We start from the raw sequence: 22,072 nt of genomic DNA on the forward strand, positions 1-22,072 counted from the left end.
TGGAATACATCCACGTTTACTTGTTTACATATTGCCTGTAGCTGCTTTTGTGATACCAGGCAGAGGTCAGTAGTTGTAACAGCAACCAGATGACCAGCAAAGCCTAACTGGCTCTTGACAGGAAGAGTTTGCTGACCCCTGCATTTGAGTATAAGCTCCTTGAGTTTGTGTCTAATGACCTTGATTTTTTCATGGTGTAACCTTTATGCCTAGCACTGACACGCAGCAGCATTCAAATGTTTGCTGAATAAAAGGGAATAGATAATTAGGTGACATAGCTTCTTCTCTAACATGGTATATCATCAAGCTACACCCAGAATTGCAGGAAGCTAACATGTTATCCATTAAATAAAAAGATAAAAAAAGAGAAATGCTAACCGGAAATATCTTCTAGGAACTTACTTTTAGCCCAACAACTATATTATAATGAACATTACAATTTAAAAAAAGGTATATATTCTCCATAAAGTTACCCCCTTAGCTTGTAAAGAAAGATATTTATATTTAAAATTATTTGTAAACACTAGTAAGAATAACTTACTGGTAATTTTGTTGATTTAAAAACAGAAGGACTGGAGAGAGTTTGTTCATGGAGATTAGAATAATCACCAGGACTTTCAAAAGGATTTAAAACAGGGATCCTTCCTGGAGTTTCCGGTGTTATTTGCATTTTTGGTTCTCTGACATCTCCCATAGCACAGAGCAAAAACTAAAAAGAAAGCAGAAGTATATACAATAAAACGACAAAGTTCCATAGACATTCCTTTTGACAAGTAAAATGAATTCAACAGACATTTCACAAAAATTATCTCAAAACCTAACACTCTTGGAGTTTTACATAGTTCACAAAAAAACATCACATACATTTTCTAAAGTGATCCTTAAAACAAACTTGAGAGCTAGAGAGGTAGGGTATTACTGATATTTTGCAGAATTAACAAGCTCAGAGAAGCGGCTTATAAGAAGCAATCAACCAAACGCGAACGAGTTCAGGTGCGCTTTCGAGGCAACTCAATGTTACAAGAGGATCAAAATACCTTTCAACTAAAGGACTTATACCTGCAGTTGTAAATTCATGATATCAAGTCTCTAAACAATTTGAACATCTTTCGGATATCCCAGCAATTCCCTATCAAGCTACAGTTACTAAACAACAATTATTTACAGCAAGCAACAAACAAGAGACGAGGAGACTCGTGCACGTGTGCCTTTCTCGCAAATTAGCCCCCATCGAAAAAGTATAACTGATTAGGGATAGGAAATTAACCGCCTTTGGTTGCCTGTCCTCAAACATCCTTTCGCTAAAACCCCCAGGGTCAAAGCAGGCTACAATTAGAGAAAAAGAAGAATCCACTTCTTGGAAGGCTGAAGCGCAGCTGGCCTCTGGGTGAAGAGCAGGGGAGGACATTCCCGCTGGTGTCACCCCCACCCTGCGCGACCACTCATTCTTGGTGTCCCTCTCTTCCCAGGACCTACTCCCATTCACCATGAGGCGAACCAGCAGGCGGGTCCGCGACCGGGAAAAGCGAGCTTTCCAATTCGAGAAGGAGAAAAAGCCGGGAACTGCAAAGAACGTACCTAGTAGTGTGTAAAAAAAAAAAAAAACAAGGAAGCCACCCAAAGGCGACTCCAGGGCACTCCGGGGGCACCAGGACAGCGACCACGACAGGCAGACTCTTTAACTCCCCGCTTCCGTGCTGACTTAGGCCAACCAGGGCACGGGGCTGCTGGGCAATTGGCCAATCGCGTCGCACCGCTGTCCGCGAACCAGCCAATCGCATGGAGGCGGCCTAGTAAATTCGAATGGAAACTCCACGCTTCACATTCCGCGCTGAGTAACGAAGCTGCAAATTCAAATCAACGCAGGCCCACGCTGGCGACGAGCGCGAGGGGCGGAGCCTGCCGGCGTGAGCCGGGGACGCGCGGGGCGATTGCCCGGGAGAAAGGAAGGCGCTCCAGTTCCGGGTCGGGCCCTTCTCCCGCCTCCCTCGGCCTCAGCCATGGCGAGTAGTAGCGGCTCAGGGGCGGCGGCGGCGGCGGCAGCGGCGACGAATCTGAATGCGGTGAGAGAGACCATGGACGGTGAGTGCCCGTTTGGCCCCTGTCACCTTGCTTGCTTTCCCCAGAGCCACGGCTCCCGGACGGAGGTGAGCCCGGGAAGACTGCAGGACCACTTCCTGTCCCGAACGGCATCTTTGGAGAGCCTTCCCAGGGATCCGCCAGGGCCGCGGGGCTGATGGCTTCGTCCTTGGCGAGTTGTCTCTTCGCTGCTGCGTCGTTTGTCGCGCGCGCGGCCCACTAGCCGCGCGCACCCCACGCCCCGTCCCCGCGCGCCACCCCCGTCTCCCGCCGCGGGGGCCTTCCCTCCGAGCCAGCCTCGTGCGCCGCGCCCACGCCCCGGAGCCCCTTCCGCCTTGGGCCCCGCGCGGCGGCCCAGTGCGGGACGCCCGTCCCTCCTAGTGCGCCGCGGGGGGCGAGTCCGTGCCGCTGCCAAGACTGTAAGCCCCGTGCGGACATTGCGGTGAGCCCTGTGTGGTCATTGTCACGTCTTTGTCCTTGGCACTGCGGTAGGCGCTTTTTAAATAAATAGTCGGTAATGAACACGTCGCCTCTTCACCGGAATTGCCCGTTCTGACTTGGAGCGGGTATCCCGGGGCTCACGGTGTCTGTTTTCGCGCCCCGAGGCCTGCGAGTTGAAGCGCACACGTTAGCAGGAGATGCAATGAGCGTCTTGGAGTTAGTTACCCTCGCCCCCCTCGGATGCGGGTTCTCCCTTTTAGACCTGGTGGTGAGCTTGGGCCAGCCACTTACACGCCTTTGAACCTGCTGCCCCCCCACCCCCCTGTAAAATGAGATTACCTCCTGGGATTATAACATGAGTATTTAAGATGACCAGGTAAAGGTATATCGAAGGTGATCATTAAAAGATACTGTATTTTTTTGTGAGTACCATAAGATGTCAGCCCACTTGCAGACAGACTCCTTTTTTGGTCTCCATTTTACTCTCCGCATCCACCTACGAGTATATAGGAGTTTGATGGATGTCAAACGCTGGTTTCTGCGTTTTCCAGAGGATCCCCACACCAGTCTCTCTCTCTCTGAAAACATTGTCCCCTGAAATTCCCACTAAGCAGTGCCAGCCTCCGTGCTGCGTCTGTCTCCTTCACTAATACATCTTACGGGACTTCCGGCAAGACTTCTGGCCTTTTCTGCGCTAGCTGTTGATTTCCTTTTCAAAGAATTACTTATATTATTAGAGCCTTTGCATCTCATTTTTTTATTTACCAAGTATCTGCCTTTCGTTTTTCTGAAAAATAGAATTTTGTTCTTAGCACCAGATTCGGCCTATTTTCCCATCCTTGACGTATCACAGCTATGTTAGCTGTGCTTACGTTCCTTTATTGTATGGCCACAGGATGCATTTTGAATAGAGTACATACGTTTTATCTGTGGTTGAATTACTGATGTAGAAATGAGAACTGATGGTTTGTATTGGTTGCATCAAGATGATTACTAGGAGACCTTTGTGTAAAATGAAGATTATAGAGAGTGTAAGAACATGAACAAGTGAAGAAAGACTTTTTTTTTTAATTGGAGGAGAGAAGGTGTGGATTAGAGAACACTGCCCCTCTACATATGGTTTGTCCACAAACCAGAAGGTACAAAGAAAGACCCAGGGTGACAATGGATCAACACTTGTTGAGTGCGACAGGTACTGTCATGTCCATTAGAGCTCTAAACTTACATAAAATCCCTGCTATCGTGCCATTGTTGGGTACAGGACAGTCAGTCATGTCAAATGTGAAGTTGAATTATTGCTGTCAGTGAAAAACATTGAAATATTTTCTATGTTGTCTATAATAGTTGAGGTGCAAAGGGAAGAAACATAGTCACACTTGCACTGTAAATAATTGACCGTACACTGAACTGAAAAAGTCCTAAATGCAATCATTTTATAATCCCACCTTCCTCCACCCTCATTGCCAGAAATAAAACTGTAGCATGCCTAAGGAGCTGGGCTCACTACTCAAATATCATTATTATTTGAAATTCTGATAATGTAGAGTTTCCCTTGTATTTAAGTCTATCCATGAGAGCCAAACTCTCATGGATAGTTCAGAACTTTTTGAGTCTGACTACCCACCTTCAAAATGTAGTATTTCTCCTCATCCTCTTACTACCTCCCTCCCATCAGTATTAGTCAGCTATCAGTGATTTAGTCTTTTAATGGATGTTAGTGATTTGCAAGGATTGTAGAACTCAGCTATAAATATTTGTAATTTTCTTGTGAAATGAATTTTTATTGACACTTCAGACGGAAGGAATCAGTGGACTATGTTGTTTATCTGCACTCATCAGTCTGAAAAGAACCTAATTGATCCTAGCCCTGACTTAGTATAAGGTCTATTGCATAAGATTATCTACTCTCGCTCACTCTTAGATCTTCAACTTTCTTTTCCTACATTCCCTCTTTAAAATGTCAGGCTCCTTCAGCAACCTCTCTCTCTCTCCTATGTACTTAGTTGTCTCTTTTGCTTTTCAGTGTTTTGAAATTTTAGATAGTCTTATCAATAGCTTTGTACTTTAATTCTTATTTTCTTATATTCCTGGATTTTCCTTATGTTCTAATTTTTTACTACTAATGATTACGTTTTTGACAATTAGGATAATTACCTCTTCCTTACTAGAAGCTTCAGTGTGATACTATATCAGGTACTATATCAGGTAACTACTGACTACTAAATCAGATAGTTAGCAAGAAAAAGAAATTAAGAGAGTCTACAGTGTAGAAGGCAGTGTCATTGAAACAAATGTATAGTCCATGCTACCACCATCAATCTAGTTGCTTTTGTGAGAGAGAAACCTGGGAGTCAGTCTTGCTTTCTCTCACCTCCACCTCCTATTCTTCATTAAGCTCTTTCAGTTCACTGATCTCAGGTTTGACCACTTGTCTTAACCTCTCCTATCCATGCCATCCACCAGTCTTTCAATAACTTAGCTAGACTCCTTATCCACATGTTCTCTTATCCTTATGTGCTGTTCCACTCCATATTATGCAACAAATATCTTTTAAAAATGGAAGTCTGATCTTATCACACTCCTATTTTGCACCTTCTAATAGTTCCCCAAAGTTCTAAAATCTTGACTAGGCCTTAGTAGATTGTTGTGTCTCCCTCATCTCATGTATTGTACCTATTTATCCTCTTTGATTACATTGCTTTCACATGAGCCTTTCAGATCATTTTACCAAATTTGCCGCAGGATAGGAACTTTTTCACAGGCTGTTTTGGGGCACCCACTCTTTGCTCTTTCTCCTGACTCTGCATTAGCCAATTTGATTTCTATTCACCCTTGAAGTTTAAGCTTCATTGTCAGTTCCTCAGACAAGCCGTTCCTAAACATTGCGTCCTTCACAACGAGGTAAGATGCCCTTGTAATTTGTTTTGGAATTATGCTATTTTCCTTTATTTTGCTTGCCATATGGAATCAGTTATTTTAATATTTGTTAGTGTCCATGAGAACTGGGACCACATCTATCTATTTCACAACTACATTTTCAGCACAAAATACATATAGGTACCAGTGACACAGTAGACACTACAGAAATACTTATGGATTACAGACAGTTTGTGAAGTTAGGAAATAATGATCAATGTGAATTGTAAAAGAATGCTTAAAGGAACACAAATATTGAAGTGAAATTATATGGAGGGAAGAGAAAAGGGAGAGGAGAAAGCATAAACAAGGGCATGAAGTTAGGAATAAGCATAGCATTTATAGATAATGGTCTACCATAAGAAAAAACTGGAGAGAATTTGTCAGGAACAGTTAATGTCAATGATGATGAGGTTAGAGAGTTGGAATAGGTTCAGAATATATGTTATGTTTATCTGTTGCTGCATAACAAACTACCCCAAACTTGTGGCAGAAAACAACAGAAATCACTTGTCTCTCACAGTTCTGGGTGTTGACCAGGCTCATCTGGGTAGTTGCACCGAGGGTATCGCATGGATTGCAGTTAGACAGTGCTGAGTCTGGAGTCATCTCAGAGCTTCCTCACTCACATAACTACTAGTTGATGCAGACTGTTAGCTGGCTTTTCATTAGGGGCTGTTGGCTGGAACATGTGGGTTTCCTCACTTGGAGGCAGGGTTCCAAGGGCAAGTGTCTCAAGAGAGAGCAAGAATGAAGCTGTATTCCATTTTTTTAACCTAGCCTCAGAAGTCATGCAGTGTCACTGTTGGGAGGTGCAGTCTTCCTGAGCCCTGAGTGTACCTGTACGTTCTTGCTCTATATGCCAAGAATACAAAACCCTGGCTGCTCTTCTTCCTACTGTCTCAGGGTTGTGTTTACTGTGAGTAGCAGTGAGGGATGAGGTAACATTTACATTTACCTCCAGGTAAAGTGACAGGCTTGCCAGCCACTTACTGTAAAAATAGAGATTTCCCAATCTCCATGTTCTTCAGCTGTGAATGTGGTTTGTCAATATAAGATACTACCTCACTAAGTCAAAGAAGAAAAGCTACCTGGTCATTTGAGTGGTTGATGAAAAAGTACTGATAAAATGATAACATTTTTTTCCTGATTTTAAAGTCTTAGCAAAAGAAAACAGTATATTTTTAACATGCTAAAGGATTGCTACATGAAACTAACATCACCCTTCACATTAATGTTAAATGTATTCTAAATAAAATTGGAAAGACCTGCTTTCACTGCTTTAAAAAAAATTGATATGAAAACTGTAGCAAATAGAGCAGGATAAGAAAATTAAAAGAAATCAAAGAGGACACAAAACAGTTATTTGTATGTGAAATGATTAACTGACTAGAAAGCACAAGAGAAACAGAGAGTATCAGCACTAATCAGTTGTAATATGCAAGAGTGAGGTAGAATCCATTTATGAAAATAACCCAAACTAAAGATTAAAGAAATTGATGATTCACTATCAAAATTGATGAAAGCTGAGCACTGGCTGAACTTTTCTGTTCCAAATGTATGAGAATGACAGGAAGTAATATTAAAATACAATTATCAGCATATCCATGTTTTAAAACAGGAAAGGGTAGTCTCCATTGATTAGAAAGAGAGAGGACCCTCCCTCCCCTCCCCCCCCCCCCCCCCCCCCCCCGAAAGAAAAGAGCAGATGGGAACCACCGCAGGGAACTGGGTATAGAACCTGGCAGAAGCATGCTGCCCTGCCTGAGTGGAGCTGGGGCCAGAAGTATGCCATCTCCCACAGCGAGAAATTGAGAAACACCATCCATGTGTTTTATGTGTTTGGAGCCAGGATGCTTCCACAAAACCTGATCAAGAGAGTTGAGACCAGTATGATACTACCCATCCAAGAACACATCACCAATCCAGGACATCCAAGAAAAATTTCCTATGGAAGATGAGCTTTCAGCCTAAGTCACAAAGTACCTAACTAAGGTAGATGAAAAACAAACAATTAACATGAAAAATGAAAAAAAAACACCACCAAGTAGACGTAATTGCTAACTTGATTAGCACTACCATATGCCAAACTCCATTCGAACTCTGTCCTTTAATCCTCAAAACAGTCCTGTAAGTACTGTGATTATCCCCATTTTACAGAATGGTGAAATAAAGGCACAGAGAGGTTACCTTGCCTACTAAATAATGAAAGTGGAATTTCAACCTTGGTTGGGCTCTGGATAACACACTCTTAAACCACTCTGTTTTTGCTGCTTGCTTATACCTAAAGAAGCAGAAATTTCAGAAATGGCTTACAAAAAGAATAGAGCCTCAAATAGATAAGCGCAGAAACAAAATAAGTGGTTATACGTAAGCAATTAATTATGAAACAAGAATAAGTGATTATGGTGGCAAATTAGAAATCTTAAAATAGAGTTATTGGAATAAATTCAGCAAAGAGCATGAATAACAACATCTTGAATGCAACTGAAGAAAAAGTATTAGCATGTTGGAGTATCAGAACTGAAGAAATGAAAATGGAGAGGGCTGTCGCCTTCCAGCCAAGATAGAATAACGGACTGGATTAACTCTCCTACCTGGAGCAACCAACAAAACCCGGGCAAAATATGCAGAACAATGGTTTTCAAGACACTACATCAGGCAGCAAAGGACAATGATCCCTGAGAGACAGGAAACAAATGAAATGAGCCAGGTAGTTGTCCCAGCTTATTGCCCTCAGAGAGTTTCCAGACCACAGTGCAGTGGGAGGAGAGGAGGAATCCAGACAGAACCCAGTGGATACCCTGAATTGAGCAGAAGGAGCTTAGAGTCCAAGGAGACCACAGCAGGTTGCAGGAGAGAGTACCTGAGAACAAAGCTACACTCAGAATTCTGGAGAGCTGCAGGACTCCCTCAAGTATTCAGCAAAGCATTGAATAACGCATGTGTACAAGGAAAGTATCCAAAAAGCTGGAGAAAGAACCATCCAAAAGGATTAGAGGGAACAGTACACCCTGCTCACACAGGACTGAGAATAGTGCCTGTTATCTACCAACCAGAATGGAAAACTTCCTAATTCACTAGATACTGAGTAGAGTACTCAGAAGGGTCTTACCTCAGCGACGGGGAATAATTAGCCCTACACTTAAACAGGGTTCTGGTCCTGACTAGTAAATCTTAAAAGACCCAAAGGATCAAACTGTTTGCAGGTAACTACCCCATTTCAAAGCTCAAGAATATGTATAGAAATAGAAAATTACCCAGTACCCAACAAAATAAAATTCACAGTGTCTGGCATCCAATCAAAAATCAAATAGGCGAAGCAGAAACTACGACCCATGATGAGAAAAATTCAGTCAATTGAAACAAGCCCAAAATTGCCACAAGTGTTAGGATTACCTGACAAAGACTGGAACTACCCCATATGTTTGAAAATTAAGTAGAGGTGTGGAAGATATTTATATTTTTTAAAAACTCAAAAATTGAACTTCTAGGGATGAAAATGTCAGATATGAAAAATTGGGAAAGTCCTATCTCATGAACATTATGAATACTTAAAAGTTTTTGGGAGGACTTATATTTAAATTAAGGGATGACAAACTTGTTCATTTGTCCCAAAATAATATGTAGTTTTCATGCAATTTATATCAGAACTCAAATGGAATCTGTTCTTGGAATTGGTCAATATTTTTAAGTTCATAGAAAGAATGAAAGGGCTTTTCATAATAAAAAGTAACAGTAAATTTAGGCAAAATAAATTTAATATAATTAAAATTGTGTCTCTGATACAAGATAAGCATACAACAAATCCATAGGTGTACGGCAAGTTATTTTGTGATAAAGGTGACATCTAAAGGATAGATCATTCAGTAAAAAGTATTGGGTAACTGACTTACTAATATTTCTGGAAGTTAAAGTTAGAGATTCTATTTTCCACCCAAACTGCAGGTAGTTAAACATTTAAATATTTATGGAGGGAGGGGAACAAGCTTTCAAGTGCTGGAAGAGAATGCTGGTGAATAATTACATGCTCTCTACATGTGGAATAACTATAAGCATAATGCCAAGAGAAAATGATGCAGGAAACAGATAACACGTTGACCAGTGACTTAGAAAATTCTGAACACACTCTGGGAAACAGCTGCCATAAAACAAAGTTTAATGCAACCAATGTATATATATCCTGTGGTTCTCAATGCTGGTGCTTGTCAAGTGAAAGACAGATATTTTTATAAACTATAATAAAATGGAGTACTGTAAAAATGAAGTTAAAAAATACAAGCTTTCATTTTTATTATTAGAATCAACAAACATGGTCACTCTCTCAAATTATAAGTTTCTAAATGTTTTTAAAGCCTTAAACATGTATATTACTGACTGAGCAGTTCCACTTCTAGGAATTTGTCCTAATAAAATTAGGTTAGTATGTACAGATGCTTATCACAGTATTATTTTAATGGGGAAATATGAGATCCACCAAACTCTTAAAATAGAGGGTTAAGTAATATATGGTGTTTCCATAAAATGGAATATTATGTGACTGACTAAATTACATTGTAAAAAAATACTGAAAAGTGGGGAAATGTTAAGAATTATCCTGATTATGATACATAAATTTTAGATAGACATTAAATGAGTGGTAGGACAAAAACTAAGATGGAGAAAGCAGTTGTGTGGAGAGAGATTGAAAATTTATTTTGAAGTTTCCAGAACTAAGTAAGGACAAGTAACTAAGTAAGACATTACATGCCCCTTTCCAAATGTAATGATGCTATGATAGTTCTTTGGTATTTGCAGTGTTATGTGAATTAAAACAAAAGTATTATGTGCATATTTTAAAATGGAAGATTTTGTTTTTAAAATTTTCTCTTTTTTCAGTTCTGCTTGAGATTTCAAGGATTTTGAATACTGGCTTAGATATGGAGACTCTGTCTATTTGTGTACGGCTTTGTGAACAAGGAATTAACCCAGAAGCTTTATCATCGGTTATTAAGGAGCTTCGCAAGGCCAGTGAAGCACTAAAGGTAGAGATCTGGGTGTTAGTTCATTTTAAATAAAGATGCTTTTGTTTAGAAAATGATTAATGATGAAGTTACATGAAAGATCCTAAACATGATTAAAGCAGCTTCTATCTCCATCAGAAGAAAATCTGAAGACCAGGAGCTTAGTAGCATATATTCAGATCGCAAAAATTGCTACTCTCATGGGCTATGTTTTTCTCCCAGAAGTCTCCAACTGTGTTTAGGTAAAATTGTATCTGCCCCAAATAAGACATGCTCAGGTTTGGTGCCTGTGAATATGACCTTATTTGGAAAGAGTGTACCTACAGGTGTAATCAAATTAAGACGAGATCATAATGGATTGAAGGACTGATGTCCTCATAAGACAAAGGAAATTTAGGCACATAGAGAAACGGACAGTACCCTGTGAAGACACAGACACAGAGGGGAGAGTGCCATGTGATTGTAGAGGCAGAGGTGGGAGTGATGGCTTCTGTAAGCCAAAGAAGGCCAAGGCGGTTGGCAGCCACCAGAAGCTAGGAAGACGCGAGGAAGGATGCTCTGCCGGAGCCTTCAGAGAGGGGTGGCCCTGCTGACACCTTGATTTTGGACTTCTGCCCCCAGAACTGGGAGACAATGAATTTCTGTTTTTCTAAGCCATCCAGTTTGTGGCACTTGTTACAGCAGTCTTAGAAGTGTGCAGATTTTCTGCTGGGAAGTGGAGTGCTGCGGTAAGAAATACCTATAAATGTAGCAGTAGCTTTGGAATTGGGCGATTAATAGAGATTGGGAGGTTTTAGTGCCTTGATAGAAAAAGCCTAGGTGTCTTGTAGAGACGCTTGGCAGAACTATGGACGTTAAAGGTGATTCTAGTGAGGGCTCAGAAAAAGAGGAGACTGTAGAGAAAGTTGCAGTCATCTTGGAGGGTGCATATATTATGAACAGCGTCTTGCTAGAAAATACGGACATTAAAGATGCTTCTGGAAAAGTCTCAGACGGAAATGAGCATGGACAGTGGATGAAAGGTAGCCTTGCTATAAAGTGACAGAGCACTTGGCTGCATTGTGTTACACTGTTCGGAAGGAAAATAAAACTTGGAAGCAATGAACTTAGATATTTAGCTGAGGCAACTTCTAAAGTGTAGGAAGTGCAGCCTGATTTCTCCTTGCTGCTGATAGTAAAATGTCAGGGGATTGAGAAATTTGAGGAAGGCACTGGTACCAAAAAGGAACCAGCGCTTGCTTTGGAAAACTCGCAGCCTACCCAGTAGCACACTAGAGAGGAGGCCAGGCGTGTAGTTGGGGAAGCTTTCCGTGAAGAGATTAGATGTGTGACTTCACGGGTGTAGTCAGCCGTCTCAGCACGAGACATGGCCAGCTTGGGCGCAAAATGAAGGAGGGCCGTCAGACTTCTGGGCGTCCATGGGCAGGAAGGAACTCCCTGGCTGTCGACATGAATTCATCCTTCAGAAAAGGGGAGACTTGGGAGCATTTGAGATCTTGCTCCCTGGCATACACTGTCAGTTTAGCCCAGATAAACTCCTATACAAATTCAAAACAAAACCAAAAAAAGGGGTGGCGGGGGCAGAATGACTCAGTGGCTCAGAGACCAGGGCACTGCCGAGGGCATTTGGGCTGTGCTGTCAGCATGGGCCCAGAGGACCACCTTTTGTCAAAACTTAACACCTTTTAATTGCTGAGCCTGGGAAGAGGCAAAGTGTTCCTTTCTTGCTTGCACACAGTCCAATTTAAAGTCTCGGGTGATTTTATTTCCATGTTTATGTAGCATTAACTCACCAGAAATACTGAAACTTCAAGTCAGTCCCGCTTAAAATTTCTGAGGACAAAGTGGCTTCTCTTAGCCTCTTTTCTTGATGGAATAGAATTATATAAAACCTGTAGTTTACCCATGTCCAATAAGTTCCAGCAATTTGGGCTGCTGGTTTTGTTCTTTTTAAAACTTTTTCATTATTGAAAATAACACAAAAAGGTAAGTAAAACATTTACAGAGCAAAAATTTATCATAAAGAGTCCATTCAATTCACTGCCAGCACCCTAGAAGTCCCCACGTCACTGACTTCTTCCTGCTTCTCCCTCCAGTAACTACTGTCCTGATTTTTACGGTATGCTTTCTTACTAAGCATGGATCCCTACACACTGCAGTTTAATTTATTGTAAAGTTTTTGAACTTGATATTAATGGAATCTTATAGCACAATCTTTGTACTGGGTTGTTTCATGTAACATGTTTGTGAGGGTCATTTGTGTTGTGTGTACTTATAATACATTCCTTTTCACTGTAATAATGATGTTTCATCATACAAATATACTATAACTTATTTATCCTTTCTACTGTGAATAGATGTTAGGTTGCTTTCAGGTACATATTTTTGTATGGTAACGCCACGTCAGTGTTATAAAGGAAACAGGCAAATAGCCTATCTGAAAAGAGCATGGAAGAGAGACATATGCGTTTTGGCATAGCATTTTCATAGACAAAGTAAAACTTGAGCTATTAGGATAGGATATTCTGAACTACCTAACTAACATAACTTATTCAGTTTTTGTTTTGTATTTTTTTTAAGATTTTGTTGGGGGAGGGGAACAGGACTTTATTGGGGAACAGTGTGTACTTCCAGGACTTTTTTTTTCCCCCCAACAGGACTTTTTTTTTCCAAGTGAAATTGTTATCCTTTCAATCTTAGTTGTGGAGGGTGCCGTTCAACTTAAAGTTGTTGTCCTTTCAGTTTTAGTTGTGGAGGGCTCAGCTCCAGGTCCAGTTGCTGTTGCTAGTTTCAGGGGGTGCAGCCCATCGAGGAATCGAACTGGCAACCTTGTGGTTGAGAGGACACACTCCAACCAACTGAGCCATCCGGGAGCTCAGCGGCAGCTCAGCTCAAGGTGCTGTGTTCAATCTTAGTTGCAGGGGGCGGAGCCCACCATCCCTTGCAGAACTTGAGGAATTGAACTGGCAACCTTGTGGTTGAGAGCCCATTGGCTCATGTGGGAATCGAACTGGCAGCCTTCGGATTTAGGAGCACGGAGCTCCAACCGCCTGAGCCACTGGGCCTGCCCCACTTTTTCAGTTTTGAGTGTACTGGTTATCTCACATCCAGTGAACCATAGTGTGATATGAAGGCAAAATCAGTAATTAAGTTGAACAAAAATCAAAGTATTGCCCATCTGAATGGAATGGTAAGCCTCACGAATAAAGCCTCTTAAAATGCATTTCTCCCTTGATCTAAAACCAGTTTACAAGTATCTTATTAAAACAAGGTAGGAGGAAATCCTGAAAAGTTTCTAGCAAAAAAGAAACATTAATTAGAATAATGAGGAGAAGTATAATGGTTTGTGGTATAGGAGAAGCAGACTAGCCATGTGTTATTCTTTGGCCCTTTTTTGTCCAGTGTATAGCATAACAGAGAGGTATTTTTCCATTCTTAATCCCCTTTTCACCCTGTAATAAAGCATGAAGAAACAGTCTGATAAAGACTGTGGGTAAGGTCTTCTTTAGGTTAATTTTTCAAGTAGCAGTATATTTTTACACTATTATTTAAGATCAAATAACAGTTTTTTACTGCTAGCTTAGCAGTCAGTTCAAAAGATAGTTTAATGTCCTGCAGAAAGTGAAAACCACTGCATTATCCTGATACAAGTGGTTTGGTACATGTGGGGGAGGAGTTTGTTAATTAGTGCGGTATTGACAAATTTATTTTCCATGGTGTCTCTTTTTCCATGGTTTTATTATAATGAATCTTACTTTATTGTTCCAGGCTGCTGAAAATATAACAAGCTGACTTTCTGGAGAGATCCTGATGAGATGTCAAGCTTTGCAAGAGGATTTGAAGATCGCATTGTAGTCAAGACCATACAAAGAAATTACTGCATGCAGCAGTGTAGAAACACTTTCCTTTTTAAAAGAATTATAAAACCATAGCTTTATAAATCAATGAAAAGTGGCTTACAGAGAGAACTATCAGATGTGTTTACGTCATGTATTTTTTAAACAGTTCTAATGCTTTGTCATTGAAATGTTCATATTTATGTATGCTTTGTTTATAGGTCTGATAGCTTTGATTTTCTAAGCAGTCTATCAGATGTGCACATCTGCTGTGTCTGGTTGAAGTGTAGTAGAACCCATCAGTAGAAATGTAGTTCTGATTTGTTGACATTTCCATTATAAACTTAATTTTGAATTGTTAATGCAAAATAACTATGGACTTGTAGTGGGCTGCAAGTTGACAGGATTTCAGCCACTATTTCTGAATTTTGATTTAGGTTCATTATATCAGAATCTTGTGTTTCTTAAGGGCATAAAAAGTATTTGTTGTAATTTGCTCTTTAACAAAGAATATGTAGTTTTTAAACATAAAGTTTGTCTGGCAGTTAATAATATGAACCAGATCAATCTTGTATTGATTGAAAATATATAAAATTTTCAGAAACTTAGATTTAAAAAGTAACGAAAGTACTTAGCTTATAGTATTATTTATCATTTGAATCGTTTCAATTTAATGAGTATTAATTGAGAATGATTTTCTTTCTAGGTTTTATACTATGAAAATGGTGGCCTAAAAATAATGCATAATGAAGCATTTTCAACACACACAATTCCTTTTATTTTTATTACATAAAAATAATTCGAGTGCTTACCTAATATATCTTGAGTGGTTACCTAGAAACTAAATAGATAACTAGTGGCTATCTAATCACTAAATAGGCGCTCTCATTTAACAGATAACTTACTGTTTTCTGAAGGAATAAAGATTTCCAGGCATTAAACAAAAACTAAATTATCAGATGTTAGTAATGTCTTTCTAAGATCATTTTTTGTGCATCATTTTTACCCTGCAAATTTTAACTAATCACAATTTGATTCAAAATAAATTTTAGAAAATTTAGGATAGTATTGATTCTATTTCTGTAACAGAATCTCAATGGAGTATTTTCCCCAAGACTAATACAAATTTAATCTGGTTTTATTTAGACTTTGCTAGCTTCCATTTAAATGATAATACAAGTATTTACTCTTTAGCATCATTTTTTTTGTTGTTCTTCACACAAATGGAAGTGATTTTAGTGAGGCTTCGTAACATTTAAATGGCAGTCTTCTGTACTGTTTTAAAAATACAGTCTTTTGACCATTTTAACTTTTTAAATGCATGCATCTTTATTTACCAGGTGCACAGGAAGGCCTATTGGGAGAATTGGTTGGGAGACATTAAGAACTTGTGATAGTAAGTCATTTATTGGGTAAATACTGCAAATACTACATGTTGTTATTTATAAAATCAAAGAGAACACTTGTCAAGCTCCAAAATTGTATATACTTTTAGGCCATAAGAGTTAATAGTTTTATTATGACTTTGTAGATTAAGTTATTTATGTATGAGAGCAGGAAAATATATTGAGAAGGAGATAATGTTTACAGATGACTTCTTTAATACGTTACATTTCTTAAATGTAAACATATATTTTTAATGCATACTTAATATTTAAGGAAACCAAACAAAGTAATGATACAATCTCAGTGTTGTGCATGTTGTCAGTGACATAAATAAATCCATTTTGGTGGTTATTGGCATGTATATTCTTTTTTTAGATTTTTGTTAAAATATAGTTAACATACAGTAAGTCTACACAATAGTTATTCAACATTTATATACCTAAAGAAGTGATCACCATGATAAGTCCAGCAACCCTCTAACACTACAATACAATCACAGTATTATTGACCATATGCCCCATGCTGTATGTTAAATTCCCATGACTTGTTTTATACCTGGAAATTTGAAGCTCTTACTCCTCTTTTACCCCCTTTGTTAATTTTTCAATTACAGTTGACATTCAATATTATTTTATATTAATTTCAAGTGTACAGCATAGTGGTTAGACATTTGTGTAATTTATGAAGTGATCTCCCTGACTAGTGCTCACCTGGCATTATACATAGTTACCATATTATTGACTATATTCCTTATGCTATACCCTACATCCCCATGACTACTTTGTAACAACCAAGTTGTACTTTTTATTCCCTTCCCTTTTTCTCCCATTCCCAAGCCCCCTCCCATCTGGCAACCAACAAAATATTCTCTGTATCTATGATTTGTTTCTGTTTTGTTTGTTGATTTTGTTTTTTAGATTCCACATGTAAGTAAAATCACACTGCATCTGTCTTTCTCCGACATACTCCACTCAGCAAATACCCTCCAGGTCCATCCTTGCCTTTGCAGATGGCAAGAACTCGTTCCCTTCCGTGGCCGAGCAGTGTTCCATTGTATATATGTACTGCCTACTCTTTATCCATTCATCCATTCACCCAGGCTTCCTCCACATCTTGACCATTGTAAACAATACTGCAAGGAACATATTGATGCACACGTCCCCTTGATGTAGCGTTTTAGGTTTCTTTGGATAAATACCCTGAAGTGGGATTACTGGGTCCTTCCTTGTTTTAGTCATTGTTTTGTTTGTTTTTTTAATTAAAGTTTGTTGGGGTGACAATTGTTAGTAAAGTTACATAGATTTCAGGTGTACAATTCTGTATTACATCATCTATAAATCCCATTGTGTGTTCACCACCCAGTCAGTTCTCCTTCCATCATCATTTATTTGATAGCTGTTTTATTTTTATTTTTTATTTATTTTTTTATTGGGAAAGGGGAACAGGACTTTATTGGGGTACAATGAGTACTTCCAGGACTTTTTTTTCCATGTCAAGTTGTCAGTCTTAGTTGTGGGGCATGCTGTTCAGCTTCAGGTTGTTGTTCTTTCAGACTTAGTTGTGGAGGGTGCAGCTCAGCTCCAGGTCCAGTTGCTGTTGCTAGTTGCAGGGCACCATCCCTGGCGGGAGTTGAACTGGCAACCTTGTGGTTGAGAGGATGCACTCCAACCAACTGAGCCATCCGGGAGCTCAGCGGCAGCTCAGCTCAGGTGCCATGTTCAATCTTAGTTGTGGGGGGCACTGCCCACCATTTCTTGTGGGACTTGAGGAATTGAACTGGCAACCTTGTGGTTGAGAGCCCACTGGCCCATTTTGGGAATCGAACCGGCAGCCTTTGGAGTTAGGAGCATGGAGCTCTAACCGCCTGAGCCACCGGGCCGGCCCCAGCCATTGTTTAAAAGTCTATTTTGTCTGGTATAAGTATTGCTACCCCAGCTTGCTTGCTTGCTTGCCTGCTTGCTTTATTTATTTATTTATTTATTTATTTATTTATTTATTTATTTATTTATTTATTTATTTATTAATTTTCATTTTCATGAAATAGCTTTTTCCATCCCTTTACTTTCTGTCTGTGTGTCTGTTGATCTGAAGTGAGTCTTTTGTTTTTTAAGTTTTTATTGGGGAAGGGGAACAGGACTTTATTGGGGAACAGTGTGCATTTCCAGGACTTTTTATTGGGGAACAGTAGTATGTTTTTTTCAGGACTTATCAGCTCCATCCAAGTCAAGTCGTTGTCCTTTCAGTCTTAGTTGTGGAGGGCACAGCTCAGCTCCAGATCCAGTCACCATTGTTAGGTGCAGGGGCGGGTGAAGCCCACATCCCTTGTGGGAGTTGAACCGGAAACCTTGTGGTTGACAGCCCATGCTCCAACCGACTGAGCCATCTGACCACCCAGGAGCTCAGCGGCAACTCATTGACTTCATTCTAGTTGTGGAGGGTGCAGCTCACTGGCCCATATGGGAATTGAACCGGCAGCCCTGTTGCCCAGAGCTCGCTCTCTAACCAACTGAGCCATCCGTCCGCCCTGAAGTGAGTCTTCTAGGCAGCATATGTATGGGTCTTGTTTTCTTATCCATTCAGTCACCCTGTATCTTTTGATTGGAGCATTTAATCTGTTTACATTTAAAGTAATTGTTGATACGTAGTTATTGCCATGTTATTATTCATATTTATTTTTAATTTTTCATCTTAAGCCCCTCTAAGATCTCTTGTAATACTGGTTTGGTGGTGATGAACTCCTTTAGCTTTTTCTTGTCTGGAAAGCTCTTTATCTTTCCAACTCGAAATGATAGGTTTTCTGGGTCGTGTAATCTTGGTTGTATGTCCCTGCTTTTCATCACTTTCAATACTTCTTGCCATCCCTTCTGGCCTGCAAAGTTTCTGTTGAGTAATCAGCTAACAGTCTTAAGGTAGCTCCCTTGTAGGTAACTTAACTGCTTTTCTCTTGCTGCTTTGAAGATTTTTTTTTTGTCTTTAACCTTTGGCATTTTAATTATGATGTGTCTTGGTGTGGGCCTGTTTGGGTTCATCTTGTTTGGGACTCTGAGCTTCCTGGACCTGTATGTATGTCTATTTCCTTTGCCAGGTTAGCAAATAGGTTCTCAATCCCTTGCTTTCTTCTGATATCCATATGATGTGAATGTTTTTACATTTGATCTTGTCCCAGAGGTCTCTTAACCTATCTTCATTTTTTTGGATTCTTTTTTTCTTTTTGCTGTTCCAGTTGGGTGTTTTATGCTACGTTATCTATTAAATTGCTGATTCCATCCTCTGCTTCATCTAATTGGTTGATTCCTTCTGATGTATTCTTCATTTCAGTTATTGTACCCATTTCTGACTGATTCTTTTTTTGTTTTCTATCTCCATTATATTTCCTATCTTTTTGTTGAAGTTCTCCCTGAGATCATTGGGCATCCTTATAACCAGTGTTTGGAACTCTGCCTCGAGTAGATTGCTTGTCTCCATTTTGTTTTAGTTCTTTTTCTGGAGCTTTGTTCTGTTATGTGGGACATGTTTCGTTGTCTCCCGATTTTGGCTGCCTCCCAGTGTTTGTTTCTATGTATTAGGAATGTATGTTGTGTCTCCCAGTCTTAGTAAAGTGGCCTTATGTCATAGGCGTCCTGTGGGGCTCAGTGGTGCAGTCTCCGTGGTCACTAAAGCCAGGTGTTCCAGGTGTGTCCCTTGTGTGGGTTGTGTGTTGTAGTTGAGACTTGGTTGCTGTTTGCATGTCAATAGGAGGGATTAACCCTTGGACTCATTCGTTGAGGGCTGACCGTGCGTACAGTGAAGGAGCTGTGGCGCAGGGGCTCTCCCTTCAGAGCACGGTGCACTTTAGCGGGGCTCTGGTGCCTGCCTGTGTGCCCTTTGGGTGTGTCGTCTGTGGAGGTGGCTGAGTGATGCTTCAGCTCGGTTCAAAGCTGGCCACTGGTATGCCAGCCCTGGGGCCACCTGGGCGGGGACCCACTGCAGGTCATGTTCAGCCACAGCCTATGACCTATCCAGGGCCACCTGTCATGAGCCACAGAGCAATCTGCAGATGGCCACTGCCCACACTGCTTGAAGGTGCCTTGAAAGACCAAGCTGGGAACCAAGGCCCGCTGCCGCTAGTGCCACACTTAGGACTGCTCAGCCTGAGGTACAGGACATGCCGAAGCCAGATGCTGCTTGTTTGGGACAAGCAAACCTTTGAGAACCTTTGAGAAAGTTTAGGACAGTCTAGCATTTGCCAAGGAAGGTGGTTTATAGGAAAAAGCCACTGAGAGTGGCTTGGGTGTGCCTAGAAGTTGGGTGGCGTGGTCTCAACAGGGTGGAGCCAACGGTGTTAGCTAGGTTGATGGAAACTCAAATATGGCGTCTGCCTGCATCTGCATGCCAGAAAGGGAAGGCTCAACAAAGGAACTGTTTTCCACCAGCTCCTCTGACTCGGAGAAAACTGCCTCTCCAGCCCTCAGCTTGAAACTAGACAGCTCAGTTACTCCCTGTATGTCCCTGGTGCCTTTGGAGCTGCTGCCCAAGCGCTGGAGCTCAGAGCGGGTGAATCTGTCCAGGTACGTCTGTGCGTGTGCCCTTTAAGAGGAGCATCTGGGACTCCAGCCACCCTCTGTCTCACTCCGTCACAATCTCCACTGGTTTTCACAACCAGAAATTATGGGGACTTCTCTCCCCCTCCCTGGAACCCTGGTTTGGGAGCCTCGTGTGGCACTTGCTTCTCAGGGGGGGACCTCCACAGCTGAGATATCCCTCCCAGTTTTTAATGATCACACACAGATGTGGGGCCAGCCCATTCCGAATCTCTGCCCCTCCTAGCAGTCTCGAGGCCACTTCTGTATATCCATAGTTGTAGGGCTTCGGTTCAGCAAGACTTGAGGCAATTCTGAATCAGGTTGTTCTGGAGTTTAGTTGTAATTTTGATGTGATCATGAGACAAGGAAAGCACGGTGTTTACCTATTCTACCATCTTGACTGGAATCCAACACTGAATTATTGTTGATAAATCTTTTTTAAATAGGCTCACTTAAAAAATCTAAAATTTATTTTCAAAATAAACATTTGTATGCTACAAAATGGCACTACTAAAATGAAAATCTAGCATCATTTGCCTTAGCAAGAAAGTAGCTATAAAAATTATTAACAATGAAAGAAAAAATAGACATATCTTATCTAGGTATTGTCTTTAATATCTGTGATTCTATTATGTTGGTGGAAAAGTGGTAATTGTGGTTTAAAAGATTAAAAATAATTGAAAAAACTGTGATTACTTTTGCACCAATCTAATAAGACCTGCTCTTTGAGGGAAAAGAAGAAGTACCAGTACAGAACTGAGTTATCAGAAGGATTAAAAGAACATTGAAAAGAAAAGAATATCACTGGCATTTAGTGCTTTTTAAGTATAATGTCTTGTGTACCACCGCCTTTGGTACTTATCTTACATTTTGGAAAACCATAATCCTAAATAATCCCCAAGATTCCTTTTGGCTCTAATGTTCATATAGTTTTGTAGAAAGCTCAGTCTTTGGAATCAGACAAGCTTGATGTGTGTGTCCTCTCCAAGTCTCTTTCCTTGTTTGTAGGATGAGGATAATAATACATACTCATAGTGTTACGAAGATTAAGTGGAGATATGTAAAATCCATAGCATACCACCTGGCACATAGTAGGAGCTTCATAAATGTTAACCTTCACTTTATCTTTTGTATTAGTTGGATTTACCTAGCAGATTAATTTCAGGAGTGGCCCAAGGATTCTGATTAGACAAGTGTGAAAGGCACTTTTTTTCTCATCAATGGAATCAGACCTCATGTTTCCATAAACTTATTTTTATATACTCTTGGAAACAGGCATAATCTATATAAATATAAACATATACTCTTTGTAAAGGGAGAAAGATCAAGACATCCTACCAATAAAGACAAAAGATTAACATGTAGCTAAATTTTAGTATAAAGACTTGCATAGCTAATTAGTGAAAGGAGCCCTTGAGGATGAGAATGTGTTGGGAGAAGATGTAAGGATGATGGATAATTTTCAAGTCTCTGTTTTCAACATAAAATAGCTCATTGTTCTCAAATGCTTCTGATAAACTCAATGTGAATATGAGTGATCTTTGTTCCTGCTGAACACTGGGAACCGTCATGTAAAATAGGAGCAAAGAACTGTCCGAACGAAAGCTTCCTTGGAAGTCTACTGATCGAAAACTGGGGGGAGGGGAAGGGGGGGAGGGGTAGCCAAGGACTGCTCAGGAAGGCTTCATTGTGGCCCTGGATACACACCAGACCTGCTTTCACCTGTCTACCTAATAGAAATGGAAAAGACTTTATCAATCAGAGCCAAGTTCAGAGAGACAGAAAAGCATTTTGTGTGTAACAAAGACAAACTACTTAGATTTCACAAAAATGGCACTCTATATATGGA

General features: G+C 40.4%; 2 protein-coding genes across 2 annotated transcripts in view; one reads left to right on the top strand and one right to left on the bottom strand.

Moving 5' to 3' along the window:
• Positions 1–1,870, bottom strand: part of BORA (BORA aurora kinase A activator) — a 26,200-nt gene extending 24,330 nt beyond the window's left edge. The window contains 2 exon segments of the mRNA XM_081045900.1: positions 542–709; positions 1,579–1,870. Coding sequence (XP_080902026.1) covers positions 542–694 — 153 coding nt within the window. The 5' untranslated portion in view covers positions 695–709; positions 1,579–1,870.
• MZT1 (mitotic spindle organizing protein 1) lies at positions 1,782–16,533 on the top strand. Its single transcript, XM_081045901.1, has 3 exons — positions 1,782–2,082; positions 10,315–10,460; positions 14,208–16,533. Exons 1-3 carry the CDS (start codon positions 2,001–2,003, stop codon positions 14,229–14,231), a joined length of 252 nt encoding a protein of 83 aa, XP_080902027.1. The 5' UTR covers positions 1,782–2,000; the 3' UTR covers positions 14,232–16,533.
• Positions 16,534–22,072: the final 5,539 nt, after the last annotated feature.

The sequence above is a fragment of the Rhinolophus hipposideros genome (assembly GCF_964194185.1).
Source record: "Rhinolophus hipposideros genome assembly, chromosome: 4".
Classification (NCBI taxonomy): Eukaryota; Metazoa; Chordata; class Mammalia; order Chiroptera; family Rhinolophidae; genus Rhinolophus; species Rhinolophus hipposideros.